The sequence below is a fragment of the Salvia hispanica genome, chromosome 4 (assembly GCF_023119035.1).
Source record: "Salvia hispanica cultivar TCC Black 2014 chromosome 4, UniMelb_Shisp_WGS_1.0, whole genome shotgun sequence".
NCBI lineage: Eukaryota > Viridiplantae > Streptophyta > Magnoliopsida > Lamiales > Lamiaceae > Salvia > Salvia hispanica.
The window spans coordinates 54,177,907-54,204,750 of record NC_062968.1 but is presented as its reverse complement, the minus strand read 5'-3'; the positions used below and the strand labels follow the sequence as shown (position 1 = coordinate 54,204,750).

General features: G+C 34.8%; 5 protein-coding genes across 11 annotated transcripts; 2 read left to right on the top strand and 3 right to left on the bottom strand.

Annotated features, from left to right (window-relative positions):
- Nucleotides 1-189: 189 nt before the first annotated feature.
- LOC125222088 (cyclin-T1-4-like) lies at nt 190-5,558 on the top strand. Of its 7 annotated transcripts, none has more exons than XR_007176471.1 (9): nt 190-390; nt 965-1,583; nt 1,741-1,822; nt 1,950-2,084; nt 2,452-2,627; nt 2,986-3,033; nt 4,425-4,612; nt 4,709-4,787; nt 4,878-5,001. XR_007176471.1 is itself a non-coding variant. In XM_048124521.1 (7 exons), exons 2-7 carry the CDS (start codon nt 970-972, stop codon nt 5,260-5,262), a joined length of 1,185 nt encoding a protein of 394 aa, XP_047980478.1. In that variant the 5' UTR covers nt 199-390; nt 965-969; the 3' UTR covers nt 5,263-5,558. The 7 variants fall into 7 exon arrangements, 2 of the variants coding, with proteins under 2 accessions (XP_047980479.1, XP_047980478.1); XR_007176472.1 differs by adding an exon at nt 2,711-2,894 and having other exon boundaries at nt 191-390; nt 2,986-4,612; XR_007176470.1 differs by having other exon boundaries at nt 2,986-4,612.
- Nucleotides 5,559-5,920: 362 nt separating this feature from the next.
- LOC125224280 (sugar transport protein 8-like) lies at nt 5,921-8,314 on the bottom strand. Its single transcript, XM_048127657.1, has 4 exons — nt 8,058-8,314; nt 7,663-7,982; nt 6,795-7,457; nt 5,921-6,486 (listed from the first exon to the last, which is right to left on the bottom strand). The coding sequence occupies exons 1-4, from the start codon at nt 8,167-8,169 to the stop codon at nt 6,085-6,087; spliced, it is 1,497 nt and encodes a 498-aa protein (XP_047983614.1). The 5' UTR covers nt 8,170-8,314; the 3' UTR covers nt 5,921-6,084.
- Nucleotides 8,315-9,065: 751 nt separating this feature from the next.
- Nucleotides 9,066-11,383, top strand: LOC125224421 (sugar transport protein 8-like). The gene is made up of 2 exons (XM_048127822.1): nt 9,066-9,515; nt 10,229-11,383. The coding sequence occupies exons 1-2, from the start codon at nt 9,072-9,074 to the stop codon at nt 11,294-11,296; spliced, it is 1,512 nt and encodes a 503-aa protein (XP_047983779.1). The 5' UTR covers nt 9,066-9,071; the 3' UTR covers nt 11,297-11,383.
- A 278-nt stretch (nt 11,384-11,661) lies between these two features.
- On the bottom strand, nt 11,662-13,392 carry LOC125221533 (mavicyanin-like). The gene is made up of 2 exons (XM_048123648.1): nt 13,049-13,392; nt 11,662-12,138 (listed from the first exon to the last, which is right to left on the bottom strand). Exons 1-2 carry the CDS (start codon nt 13,212-13,214, stop codon nt 11,786-11,788), a joined length of 519 nt encoding a protein of 172 aa, XP_047979605.1. The 5' UTR covers nt 13,215-13,392; the 3' UTR covers nt 11,662-11,785.
- A 1,861-nt stretch (nt 13,393-15,253) lies between these two features.
- On the bottom strand, nt 15,254-19,095 carry LOC125221532 (sugar transport protein 13-like). Its single transcript, XM_048123647.1, has 5 exons — nt 18,833-19,095; nt 18,111-18,433; nt 17,021-17,145; nt 16,218-16,509; nt 15,254-16,087 (listed from the first exon to the last, which is right to left on the bottom strand). The coding sequence occupies exons 1-5, from the start codon at nt 18,963-18,965 to the stop codon at nt 15,404-15,406; spliced, it is 1,557 nt and encodes a 518-aa protein (XP_047979604.1). The 5' UTR covers nt 18,966-19,095; the 3' UTR covers nt 15,254-15,403.
- Nucleotides 19,096-26,844: the final 7,749 nt, after the last annotated feature.

The window sequence follows — 26,844 nt, the reverse complement described above, 5'->3', positions numbered from 1 at the left end:
TCAAAGTATGTACACCCAACGTCAACTACAAAGTTTTAAACGCAAAAATCAAAAGTAATTATACTCCAAAATTTTTTATTTAACCAAAAGCATGTTCACAATTGATTCGGTTGATTTTTGATTCACTACATTGCGACAGTGTAAAAGAGGTTAATCAATTTATATGTTCTAATCTGACCCGACCACGCATCGATTTGTAGGCGAATACTTTTCAAATCTTATTTATTCTTTTCAAATGTTGTTTATTTTCTCTCTCTTCTCCCTCTCTCACAATCTACAATTCACAAAGACACAAACCCTAATCTCTCAATCTCAATAGGGAATTGCGTATTTCCAGCTCGGAATTAGCGATCAGTCTTTCCAGATCTTACATCCCGTGGTGCCTATCAGGTATTATTCCTATACGTCAATTACCTTCTGAATTATTTTTGACGGGTTTAAAGAGTTAATTTTTTAAATCGTTATGCAGAATATTGGATCTTATTGCGTTGGATGTCGATTCTGTGCTTTATGTTACTGTTGTTTATGTAAAAGTTGATAGGATTTTGGAAATTGAACTCTCAAATACTAGGTTTGAATTTTGATACATTTTCAAAATCTCTGTTTCTTTTAGACCAATATAGCTAACTGAATTGTGAACGATTTTGTCCTTCCTAGATTTTTCAGTGCTGAAATTGTTATACATTTGATTGTTATAAGTTCATACACAACGGTGTGTAATGTTGTTTCAGTAGGTTTAGAATTGATGGGTTGATGGTGATCTATTATGAGAGAGAGGCATATAATTTGAGCAGTCTCGAAATAACTTTTGTTGTTAAGAACTTAAGATGTATTTCCATTATCATGTCATGGGTGATTGAATTGGTTGTTGGTCTTCCTAAGTGCATAACAGATATCACTAAGAGAATGCCTTTTTCTGGGTTGTTGCATTTTGTATGTTCTCTTACTTTGATTAAACGAGCAGGAATTATGTCTTTTGTGCGGCCTCAGCAGCCACGAGGTGGCAAATTTCACAGAGATAATAGATCGTCTTGTGCTAGAAATAGCAATATGGCTGTGAGGGCCACTGGTGCAGCTCCTCCTAATTACCACGGGAACTTTGGCACACATGACTACAACAACTACCATGACTTTACTCAAACGTATAGGTTGGATGGACTCATGTATGACCGCCGTGGGCCTGATTTTGCACCATCTCCCAAAAGGAGAAAGACTTCAGCTTTCTCTGCTGAAAACACTGGGTTCATTTATCAGCAGCAGCAGACATACCAATATGATCTTGCAAATCGTGCTGACTCATTCAAACCTTCCAGATACTATAATGCTTGTGCAGATGCCCAATTAGTCTGCAAAAGTTCTTCTGCTGTTGCTGAAACCAGGTCTGGTGGTGCCAATCCGAATGCTTCTTCTGCATCAAAGTGTGACCCGTTAAAGTTTGAGGATGAGGAAGTGGTTTTCATGTCTAGGGATGATATAGAGAAATCATCTCCTTCAAGAAAAGATGGCATTGATCAGCTGCATGAAACATATCTGCGATACTCATATTGTTCCTTCCTTCAAGATATTGGGGTTAGGCTTCATTTGTAAGTATCTTACCTTGAAAAATACATTCCACATGCTAAAGGAGACATAATTTAAAAGTCCATCCTTCTATAACTATGTTGGTTCGACTATTTTTTTGTCTTGCTATGTTTTGTGTTAATTATCCAAAGATTCAGATGCAATACTGTTTAATTTCAGACCTCAAACAACCATTGGGACTGCCATGGTGCTCTGCCATCGTTTCTTTGTACGCCGATCTCATGCCTCTCACGACAGATTTGTGAGTTTCCTTTCATTTATGTGGCACTTTGTCTTTTGTAATTTAGTTAATGCTTTCTAGTATCTTCTGGTTTGCTGAAATTGGCCTTTGGAGGTAATTAAGTGGTACTTTTATCATTGGCTTGCAGCTGATAGCTACTGCAGTTCTTTTCCTGGCTTCCAAGTCCGAGGAGACACCATGTGCTCTGAATGATGTCCTAAAAGCATCTTGTGAAGTTCTCCACAAACAGGATTTCTCACTTCTTTCATATATTTTACCCATTGTTAGTATCCTCTTTACTCCTCTCGCTCTTCATAGTCTGACCTTGGCTTACTTCCTTTTATGAGATGGTGTAAATTGATTGATTCAAACTGTAAAAAGATTCAATTCTCAAATTTGATTTCAAGTGTATGGTTCTCAAATTGATTATTGAAGATATAATCAGTATTTATTCCTTCTTGAAGAATTCAAGACATACTAGGAACTTGAATTCTTTGTTATGGTTTTGGCCTATTGAATTGTGATCAAGGAAAGTTCCCTTTTCTGATTTAACCTAGGTGAACTGGTATTTGTATTTAGTCTGTTGTTTCTGTTGAGTAAGACGTGTACTAATTTAGTTGCTTTTCTCTGTTACTAATTTCCTTGAACAGGATTGGTTTGAAAAATATCGTGAGCGGATGACTGATGCTGAGCAATTGGTCTTAACAACTTTGAATTTCGAGCTTAATGTGCAGCATCCATTTGAATCTCTGACTTCTACACTTCAAAAACTAGGCTTTGCACAGTCTGTCTTGGTGAATATGGCGCTGGACTTTGTCAGAGAAGGGTAAGTTATATTATTTCAAGTATTGCTATTCTCAGTTGTTAATTTGAAATGATACCTGCTATACATTCTGTACATGTAAGTAGAGCCTTCTGATATCGAGACTGAATATAAATGGAGTGAAAAAGTTACCAGTACCTGAACTGTAATTGACACTCTGATTGGTGGCTTCTCTATTATTTGGATAACCAATGAGGTCAATAATATCATTCGGGAGGAGGATATACACGATTTATTTACCTTTTGGTCCTCAGATTGAATCTTTCTTTTGTGAGTGACAGTCATCTGATTCATCTCTATATTTACTTTGATTCAATCTAGAATTCAATATTGATATTTCTGGAATGCCATATAATTGCAGGGTTTATAGAAGATTAGCATGCACCCATTATGATATTAATAGCCGGAGGTTGATCTGCTGATCATCAAATGTGTTTTTCATCTGAAGTTGAACTTGCTATATCTTGTGGATTCCTTTCAAATTCCAACATCTTATTAGCATGGGCATTTGCTCTAGAAGATAGTTCGTGGGTTAATTATTTTATACTCCATTTAGACATTACTATGTCTTAGACTCTTACTCAGTTTCAACATAGGTTGCTTATAATAAATCTGAAGAATACCTCAGATTTTTGTTTGGGCATGATGGAACTAGTAGCTCATCTTCCATATGTGGTGACCAATTCCTTTTAAACACTTTGATTCCCGAAACCATTTGCGATCAGGTGACTGAATCCTTTACATTTCAGATTCACCCATCCATATATTACCCACCAAAATACTCCGTGTTTTTTTGACCTCTCATCTGTTTTCTTTTGCTTCCCATTTCCTTTTTCTTCTATTCTTTGCTCATCTTCCAGCTTCAATAAATTTTGAAGGTCTTCATATGCTACTGAGCTTTGATGGGTAAGAGTTTTGTATGTCATGTTCTGAGAAACTTCTATTCAAGGGCTCAAACCTTAGTCCTTTGTCCAGTCAAATAAGAACAGAAAAGGTAGGAATACTTGCCAGTTACCACAATAGTGGAAGCATGCCCAGGAGAGATGGGGAAGTCCCTACTTTAATTTTAATTATTATTGACCTGTTTGAGTATCCATTCACAATGATCATCACTGTTCAACTTCTACATTTTCTGCTCAAATTTGGGCTGGGATGTTGGTGGGGTGTAACAGTTGTCATGTGTTCTATAGAGTTCGAAAAAGAGTTGCCTAGGTGATTCTGTTTTTTTTTCCTTGCTGTATTGGGGCTTCATCTAGTGGGCGTCATGTCACCATACACCATACGTGGTGCATGCTAAGTGTTGTCGCAGAAAGAAGTAGTAATATAGTCTTTTGCACTTGGTTTTTTAAAATATTAGGAAGACCATCTTTTCTTAACATCCATGGAGGGAACATCACTTTGATGTTCTACATTTACTTATCATAGGTTTACATACCTATCCATACATATATGTATATTTACTACTAGTTGTTGTTCCATTTACTTATCCGTAGGGAATTATCAGACCATATTTACATATACCACTGTAGCTCTAGTGATACTTTTCTTTTAAACTTTGTAAAGAGTGTAATTAATAAAGTTATGTGGATATTATGTCTGAATTTGTAACTTAGTCAAGAATATAATGTCTGATCCAGCAACCCTAATGCTTGAAGATAGTCTAAATTTTCTGAGGACTCGACAAAAGCAAAGTATAATCTAATTGGTCGTGGAGTGATAATCTGCTAAAACTAATTTATGAAGTCACAGTGAGTCTACGAACATCGTAGCATTCATGCTGCTAGCCTTATGTCTTACAAGGTGACCCGAGCCTGTTCCTCTCTTTTATGTGCATCCACATCAGCATTCTTGTTGGTAGACTGGCAGCAGAGACTGGAGTTGGAGTTAATTGTTCTATAGATTGTTTGACATGTTTTATACTGGGATATCAATCAGCATTTCCCAGAGGAATCTGGGTATATCCGACTTGGATGCTGCCTTATTAGTTGGTAAGGGATTCAATTATTGGCTTTTTGTTTTTTGAAGTGTCAATTTGTTTAACTATTAACTGTTTCTGGCCATGGCAACTGCTCTCCGAACATAAGATTTTTTAATTGTGGCGAATACATCAATGAGAATAAGATCATGCAAGTTGAATTGTTGGTGTTGCTTCTGCTTCAAATGGTTTGGTTTTATAATCTGTTTCATATGTATTAGTCTATCATCATATTTTGATCACAGCATTTATTCTGAAATGAAGTTTCTTTTTTGCAGACTCAGAAGTTCGCTATGGCTTCAGTTTAAACCTCACCAGATAGCTGCTGGTGCTGCCTACCTTGCTGCCAAATTCCTAAATATGAATCTTGCTTCATGTGATAGCATCTGGAATGAGTTCCACACGCCGCCATCTGTACTAAAAGGTATCACAGTCACAATACTCTGTTTCTTGATATTTTTGTCTGATTTTAACTTGAATTAAAAAAAATGGTATTAAACTAACTGGATTGTCTAAAATTGTTCTTGTTTGGGATGGTGATTAGAGTGTTATTGCATACTTGTCAACTTTTATACATTCAGATATCTTAGCTCGTCTATCGTTATAACCTGCTTGCAACTCTATGATGCAGATGTTGCCCATCAGCTGTTGGAACTATTGTAGAAGATCCAAGATGAACTCCATAAGATCCCAGCTTACATTAGCATACACTCCCACACTACTCATGATCATCGCGATTTTATAGAAGTAAGCATTTGTTAGTGTCAACAGAATGCTTCCCTATGCTACATTAATAGTAGGTATATATTCTGCACAACTCCTCTTGTATCATTGTATGCGCCAAAGATTGAATCTAAATCACTTAATGTTAAGTTTTTCTGCATTAAAGATAATGTAACTTCTTGGAGTGTATTCTTATGTTTATACGTATCACCTAATGTATATTTATATTTTATTCAGCTTTAGGTTACTTGGCTTTATGTATTGCTATGTTTTTTTATTTTTAATTTATTTTGTTTGCCCCCCAAAAATATGAATGGGTTATTAAAGAATAAAATCTAGATCTAGTCTTTTTTTTGGAGATAATTTGAGATTGTACTCGTGCATTACTCTATCTACTAAAATCCATTGATTTTCTTTAACAAACAAAAGTTCAAATACATAATTAATATACTAAATGAACTTACAATTTGTGTTGAGTAATTGTTATTTTTACATTCTTTGGTCAATTTTAACTTGCTACTATTAGATTGATTGAAGTTATAAGTTGAGGTTGGTATATAAAATGTAACAGGCTAACGATGAGACCTAATTCAAATTGTGAAATTGAGAGCTTTCCTCTTGATGAAATCCCAATTGAAAATTGAAACAATGGTAGAAACAAGCTTACTTGTATGGCACATACAAAGATTCAAAAGAAAATAGAAAAGAGAAATGAAAATGAAGGAACAGCATGTGCCAAAGCACTACTAATAAAGAGTGGACTCAAGCCATCCCATATTCACTCCCTTCCTCTTTGTAGAAGCTGCTCCACACAGGATGCCTCTTCCATAGCCTCTCCTCCACCTGATCGATCGGAATCCCTTTCGTCTCCGGCAACAGGTAGAGCACGAACACCCCCATCGCCATAATCCATGCCGAGAAGAAGAAGAATATTTGAGCCCTCATGTGGCACAACATCGACAGGAATGCCTGGGCGATCACGAACGTGAATATCATGTTCGTGCTCACCGCAAAGGCAAACCCCGCCGCCCTCGTCTCTATCGGGAATATCTCACTCGGGATCAGCCACCCCATTGGCCCCCACGACCACGCGAACGACATCACAAATGTGCACACCAGTATCACCACCACCACCGCCATCCCTTTGCTCATCGTCCCCGTCGCCTGCAATTCTTAGGCTCAGTTTGGTAGAGTAGATAAGTCAAAGATAGAAGAATTATCCGAACTAAACAGTCATTTGGTAGTACAGTTAAGTTAGCATAATGACTAACAACCATTTATTATACTAAGATTATGTTTGGCAGGATAGATAACTTAGTATATGTTTGGAATTCTATGACTAGAAATAGTCATTTCTGGTCGTAGAATTCCAAGCATAGATGAGTTACAATGAAGTTAGCACATCTTACCTACTAACGTGTTCCTTATGGAGTAGTAACTGTTATGCATCTTAGTAATAGACTAATACCTACCTGGAGGTGTGTGGACAAAATCACCCCGATCGCCATCTGGGACACGAACATCTGGCACGACGCTTGCAAAAGCAGCTTCCGCCTGCCAATCTTGTCCACGGCATAGATGGAGACGAACGTGGCTCCTACGTTTACAAGGCCGGTGACGACAGAGGAAAGCAAGGAGGCATGGGAGTTCAAGCCGAGCGTCCGGAAGATAACCGGGGCGTAGAACATGATAGCGTTGATACCGGTGAACTGCTGGAACACTTGTATTATGGTGCCCACAAACAACGGTGGGAAGCTCGAACGCTTGAACAATCTCCTGAAGTGGTGCTTCCCCTGCTTCGCCTGCTCTGCCGCCGCCAATATCTGGTCAAACTCCGCGTCCACGTCATCAACCCCGCGGATTATCCGCAGGGTTTCCCTCCCTTCTTCCTTCCTCCCCATCTCCACTAGACTCGGTGGAGTCTCCGTTATGAATAGGGAACCGCCGAAAAGGACTAGGCCTGGCACCGCCGCTAGGCCTAGCGACACGCGCCACCCGCTCGGGTGGATCATCACCGTGGCATAGTTAATCAGGTTGGCGACGAAGATCCCTATCGTCACAAATAGTTGAAACAGGATGTTTACCGCCCCCCTATGTTGCGGGGGGGCGATCTCTGTTAAAAACAGAGGAACAGCCTGCATTCAGTAGTTTTGCAACCATCAGTCTTAACTACTGAGTGCAGACAAAATCCTCCATTTCCAAAGTACTGTTTTGAAACAGACAGTCTAGCTATGACCTAGATGTCTGTTTCAAAATAGTGCTTCATGTGATCACTATTTTATGGAACGGAGGAAATTCGAACATGACCTAAAACTAGCATAGTTACTCATTGTTACCTACTTCATTTGCGAACCCGACGCCAACCCCAAAAAGGATCCTCCCCGTGATGATCATCCACTTCTTCTCCGCGGCTGCACAGATGATGGCGCCCGCGATGAAGAAGGTGGAAGCCATGGTGATGGTGGGCTTGCGCCCCAACTTGGTGCAAGCCTTGGACGCGAAGAAACTCGCAATGAGGGCTGCCAAGTACAAAGAAGAGGTGAAAAGCTGGAGCAACTCGTCATCGTATCGACAGTAATTATCCTCTTGCGCGTGTAGCTTTCTCTCGTGAACATGAGGGAAAAACTTCACCAAGAAATCATCCATGGACGTCACTCCACCTAATCCACATCAAATAAGATACACATACTTATTTCAAAATTTTCGATTTTTTTTAAAAATTAAGAATTTCATACCCGAAATTCCAATGTCGTAGCCGAACATAAGGCCGCCGAAGGCAGCCAGAATCCAGCATGCGAACACATAGGGTGTGATCTTAGATTTGTAATGAGGCTCGCGGCTGGCCATTTTCTTGATTTATGTATTGCCAAAATAATGTTTTTTTTTCTTCAAAAAATAAAATTATTCCTACTAACAAGATGTGTAGTGTTGTCTAGTTCATGATAGTAGAGATGCCTAAATCATATTGATCAGAATCTTTTTCCATTGTCAGTTGCTGTTGATGATGTGAAAGATTAAATGCTCAATTTTTTTGATCTTATTTTTGGTTTTATAGTCTAACTCGAAACTAATCTTAGGCACTTTGAAGTCGGACAAAAGTAGGGGAAATTGATGGATGAGAAGAAACAAGTGAGAGTGTGACTCCGATTATTCCTCCTCTCAAAATTCAAACATTTGAAACTTTATGAAAATTAATGAATATCATAGCGCGACTTATTAGCTATATGGTCTCCGTATTATCATACCATAATCCTCATAATTTCTATTTATTAGATTTTAAAAAATAAAACCATCAATATATTGATTCAAATTTTTATTTGAACAAAGATTTTTCAGTATATTTGAAAATATTCTTAATTGATTAATCAATTAGTAGTAATACAATTGAATTACAAAGTTAGGGTATGACTTATGTATTAGATTTCACTTTTTATTAAACGTTGATAATTACCAAATAAATTTTTGTGACTTATTTGATTTGTGTTATGAATTAATGCCGTTATTCTAAATTTGTTAACAATTGGTAAGAAATCCTCTAAAAATTCACATTATCCTCAATCCCTTTTATTAGTGAAAACTTGCCGTATATCTTTCCACATTACCTTATCCAAATTTATAAATAAGGCTATAAAAACTGGCTCTTACTCATCATCCATATCTCCATGAATTCTGTGTTTTCTAGGGTTTGCCAATTAGTATAAAACCCCCATTCCACCATCAATTGCAACAATAATCCAATCCAATCAAACATGGCAGAGCCTTCTTCATCTTCCTCAATCAAAATCAAATCGAGAACAAGTCCATATGTGGTGATCTGCTGGATCTTCGCGGCCATGGGCGGCCTCATGTTCGGGTACGACATCGGCATCTCCGGCGGAGTTTCGGCGATGGACGACTTCCTCCTCAAGTTCTTCCCCAACGTGTACGCTAGAAAACTGATCGCGCACGAAGATAACTACTGCAAATACGACGATCAGATGCTTCAGCTCTTCACGTCTTCGCTGTATCTCGCCGCTCTCGTCTCCAGCTTCGGGGCCTCCAAGGCCTGCTCCGTTCTCGGCAGGAGGCCTACTATCAGGCTCGCTTCCGTGTTCTTCGTCGTCGCTGCGCTTATCAGTGGATTGGCCCCCAATAAGGCCGTCCTCATCGTCGGGAGAATCCTCTTCGGAGTTGGCGTCGGATTCGGCAATGAGGTTAGAGTTACACCCAATTTTTATTAGGGTTGTTCATCAATTTAGTATCGAATTTGCATTCATAAAAGTTACGAGAGAATTTTTTGAAACTTTGTGATTTATTATTCAAATTTTCTAAGCAAATAACCCTTTTTATTATGACTGATATTTTGAACAAATTTCGAGATTTTTTCGTTGATTTATGAGTATGATCACCAAAGTTTTCAAACATCATGTTTCTTTAGTTAGTACTTTTTTTTTGTCATGAACTCAGTACTGTACAATTTTACCAAATCTTTTATCGTGGTAATATAAGGCAATTTATATTCATGACTTTTTTGGCTGATTTTTTAAATTTGACTATACTCAATGTCAATTTATGATATACTTAATTAGGAGTATTAAAGTAATTAATTGCATTGACAATTTACGATTTATGACTAATTTTTAAAAGTTGACCAAACTTTATGATTTTGTCATTAATTTATGAATTTTTTTTTCTAATTGCTAATAAGTCCAAACTTCATGTGTATTTGACCAAACATTATACACAAATCCAAATTTTATGATGCCTAACCAAACTTTATTCAGACTTTCTTAGTGATTTTTAAAATACAGCATAAGTTTTTTTTTTGCAAATTTAAAAAATGTGTTGTATTATAACTGATTTTTAAAATTCGATCAAACTTCATGATTTTTCCGTTATTTATTAATTAATAAATTAATTATTGCAGTCTGTCCCCCTCTTCTTATCCGAGGTGGCGCTGCCGCACCGGAGAGGAGCCGTGAACATCATGTTCCAGCTCTTCGTGACCATCGGGATCCTCATCGCGAACCTAGTCAACTTCGCGGTGGCCAACATCCACCCCTACGGGTGGAGGATCGCCCTGGGACTTGCCGGAGTCCCAGGGCTCGCCCTCTTCATCGGCTCGTTCGTGATCATGGAGACCCCCTCGAGCCTGATCGAGCGCGGCCACGAAGCCGAGGGCAAGCAGTCCCTCCAGAAGGTCCGCGGCGTTGACGACGTGGAGCACGAGCTCGAGCAGATCAAGCACGCCTCCGAGCAAGCGAAGAAGGTGAAGCATCCCTTCAAGAAGCTGATGAAGCGGCAGAGCATCCCTCCCCTCACCATCTCCATCTGCGTCCAGATCTTCCAGCAATTCACCGGCATCAACGCCATCATGTTCTACGCGCCCGTCCTCTTCCAAACCATGGGGTTCAAGAACGACGGCGCGCTCCTCTCCGCCGTGATCACCGGCGTGGTCAACGTGGTCAGCACCTTCGTCTCCATCGTGGCGGTGGACAGGCTCGGGAGGAGGAAGCTCCTCCTCCAGGCCTGCGTGCAGATGCTCATCTGCCTGGTGGGGTCCGGGGTCATCCTCGAGCTCCACCTCAAGAGCGTGGGGACGCTCGACAACAAGCTGGCGACGATCGTGGTGGTGCTGGTGTGTTTGTTTGTGATGTCGTTTGCGTGGTCGTGGGGGCCGATGGGGTGGCTGATCCCCAGCGAGGTGTTCCCCATGGAGACGAGGACGGCCGGGTTTGCCTTTGCGGTGAGCACGAATATGCTGTTGACGTTTTTGATAGCACAGGCGTTTTTGTCGATGATGTGCCATATGAGGGCGGGGATCTTCTTCTTCTTCGCGGCGTGGGTGGTGGTGATGGGGGTGTTTGTGTGGTTTCTGATACCGGAGACGAAGGGCGTGGCCATCGATGAGATGGAGGAGAGGGTGTGGAAGGTGCACCCGGTGTGGAAGAGGTTCATGCCAAGGGATGATGGTAAGGGGGCTGAGTTGACCTAATTAGGGTTCTATTCTTCAATTTTAGATTCTTTATTTTTAGTTGATTTTAGTGGAAATGGAATGATTTAATACTATTTGATGGATTAAGATTATATATCGAACATTTTACAATCAATATTATGGAATAGTAGTTTACTGTATTTTTTAGACAAAACACATCTAGAGGTCCTTGTATTAATACATTGTGTTTTGTTTTGTTATAAGGATCTAATGAAATAAACTGCATTAGTATAATTAAGTATCTAGTGAAACAAAAAAATTGAATGAGGATCTAATGAAATAAAATGTACTATTAGTATAACGTGTTTTGCCATTTTTTATCTAACATGTAGTGTATATATAATTTCCAAAGTAAACTCTAATAATGAACCACAAAATGCAGTTACAATTAAATGCAATTGATAACAACATGTGCATGAGCATCACTAGTTTGAGAAAGAAGTAAAAACTGGCACTCCTAATACATATAGTACAAGTGCAATTTTGGCATTATGCAAAAAGGGTAATGAACAAGTAGAGCAAAAGAAGATTGGGAAGAAGGCATCGGAGTTGGAGAGAAGGAGGTGCGGCGCTGGGTGAGGGTGAAGGGGTGAAGGGTGGGGGGAGAGGCGCGGAGAGGGAAGGCGTAGGAGAAGGGGAACGGAGCACGTTGATGTCGACTTTCTGGCCGGATTGGCAGTGGCCGGGGACACCGCAGACGAAGAAGTGGTGGCCGTGAGTGTCGATGGTGATGGAGTCGTTGCCCGTGGTGTGGGTGGAGATGGGGGACGATGCGTTGCACGCCTTGTACTCCGAGTGGATCACTTGCATCACGTTGTGGAATTGAGGGTTGTACTCAAATACTGAAATTAAACAAACTCTTATGAAATAAACGCAAGTAATCACGAATATAAACGAATAAATAATAAATTGTTTACTCAATTTGATACGATCGATGTGTATTTGTTTTTGGGTCACACCCAAAAGGCTCCAAACTGATTGGGGTTGGAATAAATTGTATACACCTTCCAACTTCACCCAGACTCCAGATGTAGGATGAGTTTGTACTCAACAGTTACAATGACAGAACATATATAGGGAGTATATGCAAAATAACCAAACTATAAATCTTGGTACCAATAGGAATCATATTGGAAACTCACAATCGTGCATACATGATTAAAGCGTGCGATCTTCTTGAAAATTAGGGAGTTGCAAATAAGAACGTGTGAAAGTGATCAATAATGATATGTTGGAAGACTCTAATGTGCACGCGGGGTGACTATGATACCATTTCTAATCATAATGTCGTCTTACGTTTCTTTTAATAGCAAGGATAAATTTTTTTTTTTTCTAAAGCGTTATTTGTAAATCGGTAAACCAGAATTAAAAAACCCATCAATCTTAACCGACGACGATTCTGATTTAAAACCGGCAGCATGACTATTCATTAATTAAAATCACAATAAATTGTTTAGTGCTAAACGAAACAAATTTGGTCTGAAAACATTGATTAAGTATAACAAAATGGAAGTAACTGTTTTATTCTTTATGTATGTATAGATTATGCACACACATTTACTATTGTTGAACTCAAAATTAAAGAACAGTGAACCGGCCATCTTCCCAATCATTATTTAATTTGTTTCATAATGTCAATGAAATTATGAAAAACGATATCAATTTACAATTTATGTTAGTAATAAATAAACACACCTCCACACACATACATACATATATATATAGAGTGTAGAATTGAGAAAATAAAATTACCAATAACATCTCCAAGTTGAAATGTTTTAGTGGAAGACCAAAGCTTGTAATCAACATTGCCAATGGTAGTCCAGCCTGCTGAATCTCCCACCTTATAAACAGCTCCTTTTGTTACTTCAAACCAACCTAATACTACTATCAAACACACTGCCATTCTCATTGCCATGCTCTCGCTCTCTCTCTCTCTCTCTAACACTTTTTTTTCAAAGGAGCATATGAAATTTTGGATTTTTGGGAGCTTTCAAAATGGGGTCTTTTGATGGTGATGAGTGATGATATTGTTGATGACAGCAGTGTTTGGGTGAAAAAAGTGCTCTACTAAAATAACGCCCTTTTCATATACTAGTATTAAATTCTTTACTTTATATGTGATAGAAATGGCGGATAATGGAAAAGTATAGCTTTATTATAAACTAATTTAGAGCAAGAAGTGGCTGTTGGTTAGCTCTCCATCTTAATAATTACTAGCTTTTAGTATACTCCACTTCTACCGTAATAAATAATCTTGAATACATATGTAGTTGAGCAATTAATTCTTTGGTGGAAGTTGGAACAAATTAAATTAGTCCAATTCAGATTATCGGATTGTAATTTGATTCAGGGAATGGGTTTCTTAGAAATCAATTATTTCCACAAACTCTAATTGGGCTTTAATATTTGGGTTTCTAGGTAGGTGGTACTGAGCAGTTAAATAAATGAGACCATTTAGCATTTACAATAACTGATAGTACTACAAAAAAAAAAAACAATATATGCCTCAGTTTTTATTTTTGATTAAAAAATTATTAAATTAATAGTTTTATTTGGGTATCCGTCAAAGTATCTTATACATAAGTTATAATTATAAAATTAAAATTTGCGATAAGTTAGAATAGGAATTTGAGAATAGTTCCTATTGAATTAGTATGAATTATTAGGCATTGTGACCTATGTTCATACACCTGATTATGAAAAATGTATACAATTAATGGCCACCAAAACTGATATCTTCACTCTTCAATGAAAATTGAAGTTATGTTTGAACATGATGAGTCCAAGATCGGTCAAAAACATTCATTAATGAAATTGATTTGGTCAGCTCACGAAATTGGTTAGCTTTTAGTACACTCAATTTCATAACGTAATAACATATATATACATAATTGATCAGTTTATATTATTGCAATGAGTATTCCAAAGAATCAACTTCCCAATTTGTTTAGATGTCTAGGTAGGCAAGCATTAGGCATCAGCTAAAGTATAGCATAAATTTATTTTACACTTATTGCAAGAAAATGATTACTAGCCCCTTTACTTTATTAATTAATTTTGATCATACTATCTTTAACTTGGCTAAAAGTACACATATATGACACTTATTATTTATTTATTTATGTGGCCGTGATGGCATGAGTCTGATTTATTAATATTGAAACTAAAAGTGAGTGGATGGAGTAGTCACTAAAACTAAGTCTTGAAATACTTGAAAGCAAAGAATGATTGAATGCATATATGTAGTGGCGACGGGTAATATCAATCATGATACTTAGTTGTGTTGGGCTGTTGGCGTCCTTTCTTATTAATCTCTACTAATTCATTTATTTTGTATTCTTGTTTGACAGTCTTAATTAGTTTAGTAATAAAAAATATGAAAAATTATAGATGAAAAATGTTAAGGATCTAATGGCTTCGAGTCTGCAATCGATCCTCTTTTTCCAGAGAAAATTGGTGTACTGGAGTTATTTAAAGTTCTAAAAATGCTCAGTGCTAACTGCTAAGAATGACCAACATAGTTCTCCGAAAATGGTAACAAACCGAACAATACAAAATCAACAAAGCAATTCAAAAGAACGATGCACTAACAACAATGTACAAAACTAGCTGCGAAACAGCAAAAAACGCACAACGATTATGTCCGTGTATCTCATTTAGGCACAACTTCTCGAATAAGACAATCGAAGAATGGATCTGATAACCACAAAAGGTTGCAAAAAGAAAACCATAACGACAAAATGAAGAATTAGTGAGGCTAATGCTTGAGGCCAAAGGTCGAGTCCTCCGTGGCGCGGCCTTTAAATTTAAAATTATTTACCCATTAAAAAAAGAACAAAGCACTAAACTACTCCTGTTGGAAAATATAAGGCACTAGGACATATTTTTTTGGAAATTAAACTTATAGGAAGCAAATTATATAACAAACTAGGACACATAAACACTCCTTTCATATGCTATTCAATTTTATCCCTATATTCCGAAGATTTCCACAATGGATTACAATGAAATAAAAGCAACTTTTATGCTATTTCACAACATCTATCTATAGAATATTTATGTAAAAAAAACCCCTCAAACCCAAACAACAAAGGAAAAATATCTTCACAACTGAGAATGTGGATCAAACCCTTTATCAATTCCATTTTTCTCATTATGATCATCATCCATGAACCTCTTCCACACCCTATGCTGCTTCCACACCCTCTCCGTCATCTCCTCGATGGGCACGTTCTTCGTCTCGGGCACCAAGAACAGCACGAAGAACGACATCACGAGCACCCATCCGGAGAAGAAGAAGAAGATCCCGAACTTGAAATGGCAGAGCATCGAGAGGAAGGCTTGCGCTATCACGAACGTGAAGAGGAGGTTGACGCACACGGTCACACTCTGCCCGGCCGACCTCGTCTCCAAGGGGAACGTCTCACTCGGGATGAGCCACCCGAGCGGGCCCCAAGACCACGCGAAGGCGGACACGAACGTGCATATCAAGATCACCACGAAGATCGCGTATCCACGGCTGAGATCCTCGGAGTGGTCCTTCACCTTTATCCCCAGCAGCACGGCGATCACCACCTGCGATATGAACATCTGCACCCCGGCCTGCAGCAGAAGCACGCGCCGCCCCACTCTGTCCACGGAGTAGATTGAGACGACCGTGGACAGCACGTTGACCGCGCCCGTGATCACGGCCGAGTACAGGGCTGCATCATTCCCAAATCCAACAGTGTCAAACAGGACAGGAGCATAGAACATTATTGCATTGATTCCTGTGAACTGCTGGAAAACCTGCACACAAAAATCCAACATATTTCCTTTAAACCAATCAAACAAACACAACAAAAAACATAAACAAATCCAACAAATTTCATTAAACAAATACTAAAAAAACAGAACATAAACAGAATGTTGAGCAAACCTGCAAAGCAACAGCTATGACCAACTGTGGTCTGTTCCTCCTCATGAGAAGGTTCCGGAAAGGGTGCTTAACGAGCTTGGCAACGCGGCTGGCCTCACACAGCTCCAAGAACTCGGGCTCTACATTATCCGTGCCACGGATCCTCTTGAGCACGGCCTTTCCTTCATCTAAACGACCGCGTTCTATTAAACTGTTGGGAGTGTCAACTACCATCAACGCGCCTACGGTGAGGAGGGCGGCCGGGACGCCTGCCAGCCCAAGTGACACCCTCCAGCCCCATCCTCCTTTGATTCTGTTACATACAATGCCCAAATTTTGAAATTGCAACACTAAATTTATAGCTACTTAGTACTATTAATATTTGCATAAGCTCCATTTAGTATCAGTCGTCAGAAAATAAAGTTCACAAATTACAATCTTAAAAATTTTAGCTACATATATGTAAGAAAATATAACTATTTCAATGGCAATACAATTTCAAGAAAATTTCAAGGGGGGATAGATGGTCTAACAACATACTCTATAGCTTTTTAAATCAAATATTTATAATATTGAAAGTAGTCATTGATTTCAGCAGTTCCCTTGAAAAGGGGGAAAATCAGATTTTCAAACTTAGAAAATTGTTATCTTCGATCTTGAATCATCCACGTTGTGGGATTTTTATCTCTTTTTCTTTCTATGAGATTAAATAGTTTTATTAATTGAATTATGTGGTGATTATTGGATCGAGAAATTAATAAACAAGTGGAACATGAATAATTAGTCTAAAAAACCTTAATTATTATTGAAGAAATGGAACTTACTTGGCAGTTCCATAGTTGACGAGATTAGCAAAAAGAATTCCAATCGTAACATTAAGTTGGAACAAAATGTTGAGTCCTCCACGTATTCTGGTAGGTGCAATTTCTGATAGAAATAGTGGGACAGCCTGAAATAATATTTATAAAATTTTTATTGCTATTATTTCCAATAACAAAGTTCCAAAATATTATAAAATGTATAAAATACTGTAATGCACATGACAGATGATTGAATTGTGTCACATGGAAATTGGTTGAAATCTTTAAGATAAGATTTAAGGTGAAGAATATTCAAGTGGTTGCAAATAATAGACTTTTGGAAAAAGGACTATAAAAATTCCACACAAAAAAGAAAGTTGGAAAATAAAAATTATTGATGGGTAAGACATTTGATGAATAAAGTTGGAAAAATGCATTTTTTCATACTCCACCATGCTAAAAAGGTGTAGATTCTTTCATATCATCTCACACTGCGTGATAAAGGTGTCACAATCCCCATCTATATCCAACTTAGTCAATGTCCTAATATTTTTAAACAAGAAAATTGAAGCCATTCGGTATTTTTTCGTGCACTTGCATACGTATGTAAATTATACTACGTAGAATCAAAATTCCAGTTATAGGCCGACACGTAAATTTTTCTTGTGAAAAATTGATGAAAATAAGTTTTCTAAGAGGAAACAAATCAATTATGTATTTTGAAATCAATTGTCTCAAAAAGTAAAGATAGACGTCCATAACAAAAAAAAATGTGCAAAAACCTTGCAAATTTGATTTAAAATCAAATCCCTATAATAGTATAATTTCCTATGTTGAGACCTTATGAATTATTTGTACAATATTGACTATTTGACTCAAACTAATCAAAATTACCCAAAATGACTGTTAAAGACTAATAACTGAAGTAGTAGAAAATATGACTACAACTACTAGATAGCACTCCTAAAGTCCAAAACCAATAGTACTACTAAACTACCAACAATAACAACTAGTAGAGTAGGAGTATATTTTTTCTCGATTTAATTTATCCTATCAGTCAAAGTAAACGCCTCGTCTCGAGTATCTCACAACTTGAAACAAACACGTCTCGTACCTGGTTGGCGAAACCAACGCCACAACCGAGCAAGATCCTGCCAATGATGAGCATGGCAAGATCTTGGGCTGCGGCATTGAGAACAACTCCAACAATAAAGAAAACACCAGCAATCAACATGGTCAATTTTCTCCCAAGCTTTCTTGTTGTGTAGGAAGCAAAGAAGGTTGCAGTTAAACCAGCCAAATAGAGTGATGATGTGAATAATTGCAGCCCTTGATTATCATATTTGCAATAATTACTGTTTAAATTTGGGTCATTTGCCCTCTTAGCAACCTCAGGAAAGAATTTTTCCAAGAAAGGTGTCATTGATGTCACACCACCTGTTCATTTATTACAAAATTAATACTTTCAATCTATAAAAAAAATTTAAAAAAAAAGTAGCTGTAAAGGTTAGGATGGATCGTGAAACAATGCAATTTTTATAATAATAAAACAAATAGTTGTCAATTTAGAATAGTCATGAAACAGAAGATCACGAGTGTCAAATTAATTAAATTTTATCAAGATCTTGGACATGATTTCCTTCAATCATATATATATAATTAATATTTCAGTTAGTAGTATTTTCCAACTATTTAATATTTTCTGTATAATGAAGAGTACTAAAAAAGGATATTTTTTAAGTATCAAAACTAATGTACATAGATGAAATGTTTACCAAACAAAAAAAAAAAGTGTAAGAATGAAATGAAATGATTTAATGAATGAATAAAACTAACCTGAGACACCAACGTCGTAGCCGAACATCAGGCCGCCGGTGGCGGCCATTATGCAAGAAATGATGACAATAGGTGTGATCTTCGCCTCGAATTCCGTGCCCCCACCCGAGGCTGCAAATCCGCCTCCGGCCATGTTTCGTAGTCGAAGTTTGATCTATCTCTCTATATATCTATCTTTATATTAACTCTTTAGAAAATCCTCAAATTTGAGGTAGGAAAAGAAGGATAGTAGAAAGAAAGAGTTGTGATTGATGAAAGCTATAGGACTTACTAATGTGTAAATGGAACAAAATGAATGAAGTATATATAGAGGAGTGAGAATGGGGTGTGAGGCAAGATGGGGGGCAAACCAATGGTGTCATGACACGTGTATATCAGTTGTGTGAGTTTTAGACTTTTAGGTGTATTACTTTTGGATAAGAATATGGAATATAAGGTGTTGTTGAAGACCAGATAATAAATACTTAGGGAACATATCATTTTTATCACAGATTCATAATGTTTTATCCTATTAATTAATACTAAAAAAATATTGCTGAAACAGAGCTGAATTGATTAGAAATGTATTTTGTCGAAAATCAAATTGAATCGTAATATTGGTAAATGGCAATAATATTATTTGTATAATACTATAAGTGTTTGTGTGTAACTTCACATACATTTAATAAACAATATCCAGATAGAGGTGATATTTATTCATAAATTTTCGGTTTATCCAAAAATTCAATTGTGCGGTTGCTGACTTTTACGTCATTAATACGTGTATCGTCATAATGCATGAATTCTCTTAAAAATATTACTATTGTATTGGATAAGTGTAGAGTGCGAGAGCGATTCATAACAGATAAGAACAGATATGCCACTTAGATATATTGTTTGTGTCTACCTCACGAATATGGAGTATGCATGGTGCATTTAAGTTTTTTTTTTTCCTTTTTAAGCATATTTAATCTTTTTTTTTCCTTTCTTTAAGGTGCATTTAAGATTTCTTTTCTTTTTTAAGGTGCATTTAGAGTTATTTTCATTTTTTAGGAATTCTTTTGAACCCTAAATTACTCATGTTATCTTATTACTATAATTGAATCTTTCATTTGATCAACTGATATTTGTAATTTTAATTTATAGATTATATTTTTATTTTTACTTGAAATTTATTTTAAAAAATATATCCGTGTCATGGCGCCCATGCCCGCACCCGCACCCGCACTCGGCAATCATGGAACATAGGTGTAGAGTTAGCCCACTTCTCAAAGGGATTGCGCCATACATTTGACTTTTGGTGAGATTTTTTTTCTTTTTTATATAAATTCTTAATTGCGCCATATATTTGAATTTTAGTGAGATTTTGGTAATAGTACTGTATAAATTTTCGAAAAAAGAAATAGTCGCCATATATATCTCAAAATTCTCTATATGTATCTTTATGCGTTTGTAGTAAATCTTATCCGTCGTGGTTGCTTACTTTAGTCTAGATACCAAATTTAATTAAATCTTTATTTAAAAGGATTGGATGAACACAAATTAATATGGATAAAATTAACCGATTTTTGGTGATAAATTGTACGGATTTACGCTCTGATTATAACATATATTTCCAGGTTTTTATAAGTGTCCACACAATCCAGCCATCAAATCTTACATATTACTAAAAAAATAGGAAATTTATATTTGACACAACTTATTAAGTAGGAATAATCACTCTCACTGAAATACTCATATAATTGTACTTATTAAGAAAAATATATAAATATGACATTAATCTTTTTTATGTTACCAATTTCAATGAAAGTCGGTAGGAATGTTCCTTCTATGAGTTTATATACTAGTAGGTATTTATTAAAGAGTAATTTACCAGTAGATATGTATGGAGTATAATATTAATCAAGCTAGTGTTCAAATATATACCTAAAGTCGTTACTGTCACGTCAGCGGAGATTAAGAAATAAAATAAATAAATCTCGTGGTAGACTAAATAAAAGTAAAGTAATTCGATTAGTCAAAGTTTTCACCATTTTAAATTGTAAAATTTGATTTATTGATACGAAGGCAAACGTTGGTGCGACATGTGTTAGTAATTTTGTTACGATATTAGCTGTGGAATCTTCAACATGTGTGGACATGTGACCATATATTCAGTTATTCAAACATGAAGTCACCATATATTTATAACCACAGATATTAATATTGTATACATACAAATCAACTTTTTGTATATTGATCGTTTGAGCACACAATTAATTAAATTTGAAAGCTGTACACTGCTAGAAGAAATACAGTAGTACTAAACTCTTATCTGTGGATTCATATGAGCATATAGAAAGAGAAGTCACATTTTTTTGGTAAAGGGAGATGTCACATTTTAATTCTTCATTGACTAACAGAAATAGATGTAAAATTTTACTACTTCAGTTGACTTACCGATAATATCAATAAATGGTTAAATAATTGAAACTAAATTATTAACTTCTATAGTCCTATTTATTAAATACTCCTATCTTATTTTTTTCATTTTAAAAATATCGATCATTTACATTTATTATATTTTATAAATATATATTGCATTTTATTCATTTGATTCAAATTTAACTACTAATTAGTCTAAAAATAAATAGTATATAAAAGTTGGTTACATATCTCACATTCTCAGATTTTTTTTTCCATTCATAATTCTTTTATTTCTTAAAATCGTATCGATCTAAATTGGACACTTAATAGCTGACGGAGGAAATATTTTATAAATTACTACTCCATAATATTTAAGGGAATTAAAGCATTACATATGCTGGGTGAAAATAAGGACATTTTCCAAATTATAGATAAATGAGTTGGGTGCAAAAGTGCAATATTCTTCAAACGTTGTGATATTTTATAAACTTCAAACAAACAAACACTGATCATTTTGGAATTTAGTCTGAATTTGGACTAATTATATTGAAAATGAAACAAAAAGACATCCAACAGTATGTCATAGTCAAAATAATAAATAAGAAGTTATTTTCAGCCAAGTGGCCAAACACTTTTTTCATATGCCAATTGATTTATGTGCCCGCAGCAAATAGATTTGGAATCGATTCTCTCTACGATACTACCTTTTTTTATTATTAATTAGGTATGCTTTGGCGTCGAAGTGCACAAACTAAAATCGAATTCAAATTTGACATTTTTTATGCAAACGGTCAATCCAACATTTTATAGATGCTTCTAAATTGTGAAAAATCAATGGCAAAAGAGTTATTCGAATTAAGAATACTCACGTATTTGTGGACTTCGTAGCTTCATATAATAAAGTTTGAGGATTCCAAGACTTGTAACCCATTTGGGATGTTGAAAATAAGAAATTACATTAGCGATTGTGTTCTTTTTTTTATTTATTTAAAAAGGCTCAAACAGCAGGTGAGCAGAGGTCCAATAAAAAAAAAAAAAAAAATTAAAAAAAAGGAGAAATAAAAGCTAGTGATTGTGTTCATACATTGGAGACTGATGTCCAATTTTCCCCTATCATCAGGCTAAATGACTGGCGACTATATAAAAGAATGCTTCTGGTGTGTTATCATGGTCTTATTTTTGGCGTTGATGTTCTGTTTGTTAGATGATGTTTTTCAGTTATTCTTTTAGTTGTTTTCTATTAAAAGTTATTTGTATACGTTCATCTTGAAATCAATTAGTTACAGGGAGTGTTATAGTAATTTCAATTCTCTTTTTACACTGGTGTGTGATATTATAATAGTATATTTATAATTATTTCAGTTGTCAACATCCTATCTCAAATTAGTTATAGTGAATCATAGAGGGGTTGGACTTATTTATCGTATTAGATCAATTGTTTTTATCAAACTGGTCTAAATTTAAAAACCAAAATATAATGTTAGGCCAATCATTTTCCAGTTTCAATCTAAATACACTATTAGATCAATTTAATGGTCCATTTTCTTAAGTACTTGTATCCGGTGCACGTCACCCTCGTATGCCCAAAACTTCAAGAACATGACTAATTTCCAATGATGATTGATCTTGACTGGTGAATGGTGATATTTTATTAAGTTTTTGTTCTTACACACTTTAAAAGTGACAACTGCCATAATAAATCTTAAATTTTGAACTTTTATATCAAGCATATAATATCACTACATGGAACAGCGAAACACACAGTAAATTTTTTTTAGTAAAATACTCACAATTAATACTACCAAAGTGAGACTATGTAGAGGATAATATAGGTCTTTGTTTTAACTATTTTAAATTATAAAAATCAGAGTATGTGGAGTATTAATTGTGGGGTCCAAAACAAGCCAACCGTTTGGAGTATTAATTGTTTGGTCAAAAATCTAACTCACCATATTTTTGGCCGGTCCCTTAAATTGAGAAATTTGTATTATAAAATTTAAGATAAGTTTTCACATAGAATATTTATTGTACGTACTACTTTAGTCTTTATAAATATAAAAACAATAACCATTAATATGTACCGGCACATACCATACATTGATTTTTTTGTTTGTTTAATTTTATATTTAGAGTGGAAGAACGTTGTAATTAGAATACTACAAGCCAACACTAATAAAACGTGGACTAATAAAATTCTTGTAAGGAATAAATAAGAGAAAGTAAAATTAGTATTTAATTGGGAAACATGGATTTGGATAGGATTGGCTATAAAGTTAATATTAGCACACTAATCACGAAAGATCCTTGTCACCTTTCCTCAGAAGAAAATTCAAAGATACAGTATTCTACAATTTGTAATTGTAACTCTTTTTCATTTTAAGCTATAGCTACTGATTTGAAAAAAATTATTGACCACTCTGCTCAGCTAATAGTGGTTGTTTTTATTTGTATTGTTTTGTATTTCCACGGGTTTTTTTAATTTTTATAAAGCTATATACCTTTATTTTTAAATGATATTAGTATTTATTTAATAGACTCATGTTTTAGATAATATAGATGCATGATTCATAATTGAAAGTGTTACAAAAAATTACAAAAATATGAGCTCATTAGGGACAAATACCATAAAACCCACTTTAATTTCTGTACCTCTTGATAAATTTATTTAGTTATTGGGCCTTGCTATTTTTATTAAGGTCGCAATTTAACTGGGCCTTTGGTTTTTCTTCAGCCTACATCGAAAAGTGAATATTTTTCCGAAATTGTGTCAAATTTAACTAAGGGAGCCCTTAGATTATACTCCCTCCGTCCCCGATTAAGAGTCATACTTTGATCTGGCACGAGTTTTAAGAAATGTAAAGAACATTTGGTTGAAAAAGTTAGTGGAACGTGAGACTCACTTTTTAATATTGGTTTTATAATAAAATGTGAGTTAAGTGAGTTAGTGGAATATGAGACATACTTACCATTTATGGTAAAAATGAAGTGTGACTCTTAATTGGGGACGGACCGAAATGGAAAAGTGTGACTTTTAATCAGGGACGGAGGGAGTACTTTATAGTGATCAAAATTTAACTAATTTTGATGATTAAGCGTAATCTATAGTGTTGTAGATTCAGTACTGAGACGACTTATATGCAATGTTTATAATGAACTCGAATCATTGTTATAATGTTGTGATAGTTGAAATCTTTAATGTCATATGCTACTTTCAATAACCATTAATTGTAGTAATATACTTAATGTTATACCGTATAATTTTCTCAATTAATTTTTTTTTCACTTGCAGATTCATTGTAATAATGCATACTGAACTCAATTCATTGTTATAACATTATCTTTATTTACATATTTAATGTTACATGTAATTTTATTTATTTATTTAAAGTTACTATTAAAAAAAAAAACTGGACTTTAATTTTTTCAAAAATTACAAACTAAAAATATTATTAGTAATAAATTTTAATGTATTAGAACCAAACAAAATGTACTAGTATAAAATAAAATAAATATACGCTAATCGAATGTTAAACAAGAGTGTTGCGTGTGTGAGAATATGTATATGTGTGGGTAATAAAGACTCATATCTAAATATCTAATCATATAATGTGTATAGTAAATTAGTATATGGTGTAATTTATCCGATGTAAAATTAATAAATAATCGGATCAACACATATCAATTCCCCATAAATCCTGTGATATTTATTAGGAGATTTAATATTTTTCACATTATAATGACGTAAACAAATGTCACATTTAGTAAATGTACAGAATTTGGTCGTGTTCATTTTCCAAATTTTCAATTTCATATAAAAATAAGAATGGGCTGATGTCTACCTATAAAAGCCCATTATTATGAGAAACCTAGAATAGACTATCCATTTTATTAAGAAAATTACTAATCAAGGGAGTACTTATTAAAGTACAGTATTTTTTAAATCCATCTGATGAATAAATAAATTCTCAGAAACCATAAATATTTTATTATTATTTTGTCTACAACCTTATAAGTTTGGGATCTGATGACTAAAATATGCATACTTAATTAATTACTGTGTCTTTATCCCACCTAATTTTTTATAATAATATAGCCAGATTGTCTGGTTCCATTATCAAAGTGGAGTAATAATATTCTATACTGCTGCTATTTAAAATAAGTAAGATCAAAATGGCCACAGATTTCAACACAATCTATAAAATAAAAAAAGCAGATAGTACAATAATATTTAAATGATACGTATATTTTAATCAATTAATAATCAATTTATGCATTCCCAGATGGAAGTGGAGATGGGGCCTAGATCAGTCTAAGGCTAGTGCCCAATTTTTAATACATTGGATAAATACTGAATATTTAAACTAAATTATGATTAAAATAGTGACGCTTGGTGTTAAAGTCGCTGTATCGCATGCCACGCTTGTCGCACTTCATGTCCATTTTTATAGTATTATTACATCTATATTTTTATATTACTAGTACTATTTAATTCAATTTTTGTGCATTGTTAAAATAGTTCAGCGACAATATTGTTAATCAGTTAAATCAAATAGTTAAGCACAAACAGAAAATAAGAAGGTATTTGGGCCTATATATGTTTGGCTATTTAATCCATAAGATTGTAAATATATATATCCACAACCAAATACTATTAACTAATCATTAAGAGCAGTGATAAACGTACATAATTGTACTTGTATAATCGAACTTTTTTGAATATTTTATATTGAAAATCATTTTATAAATATTAATTGATTTAAAATAAATTTCATACTAATCATTTTGCAACACTTCAAGAAAGATTTAAAATTTTTACTTAAATATTTGTATATTTAATAAAATATATATTTTCTACTAAATATTGTATATTAATTCAAATCATAGTCAAAATCATGCTACGATTCGACATAAAATTTCTATATCACTTCTTTGTTATTGCTACATATAATACAATAAATAACAAAACTAAATTTTAATTAAATTCACTTAAATTTAAATTTTTTTAAAATATTATGTACATGTACAATTATGTACATTTATCTTTTCCCATTAATTAGAGCATCATTATGTGATAAAAATAAATCTTAGCATTTGATTCACTTTTTTAACGGTCTCTTTTATTGGAGAAATTAAGTTTGATCCTAGAGAATCTGATCCATTTAAACCCATACCCATTTATATCATTCATACTCTCAAAATATAATGAAATAGTAAGCCTCAATCATTGAATTGTCTTATGAGATAGTATAAATAAGATTAACAAGTCAACATACTAAATAAGATTGATTCTCTTCTATAGAAAACCCAGTTCTAGAAAAGGTATAAATTGATTGGATGGATTATGTATGATACTCAATTTGGCATTGCTCTCTTTTATCTCTAATGGGTCATACCCATTAACAAAAAATAGTTAAAGGTCAACCTTTTCATATTTTTTTCTGAATTTGATTTTATTTTATCTAATAAATTCATGAATATGAAGCAACTAATAAAATGCAACTAATTCGAGGATGACCTGTTGTGCGTGTTGATGCAAACAAACATCCTATTAAAATATTAATCAAGATGATGAGAGTGATTAAATGGTAGCAATAAAATAATATAAAGTCCAACTCCCACATAAGCTT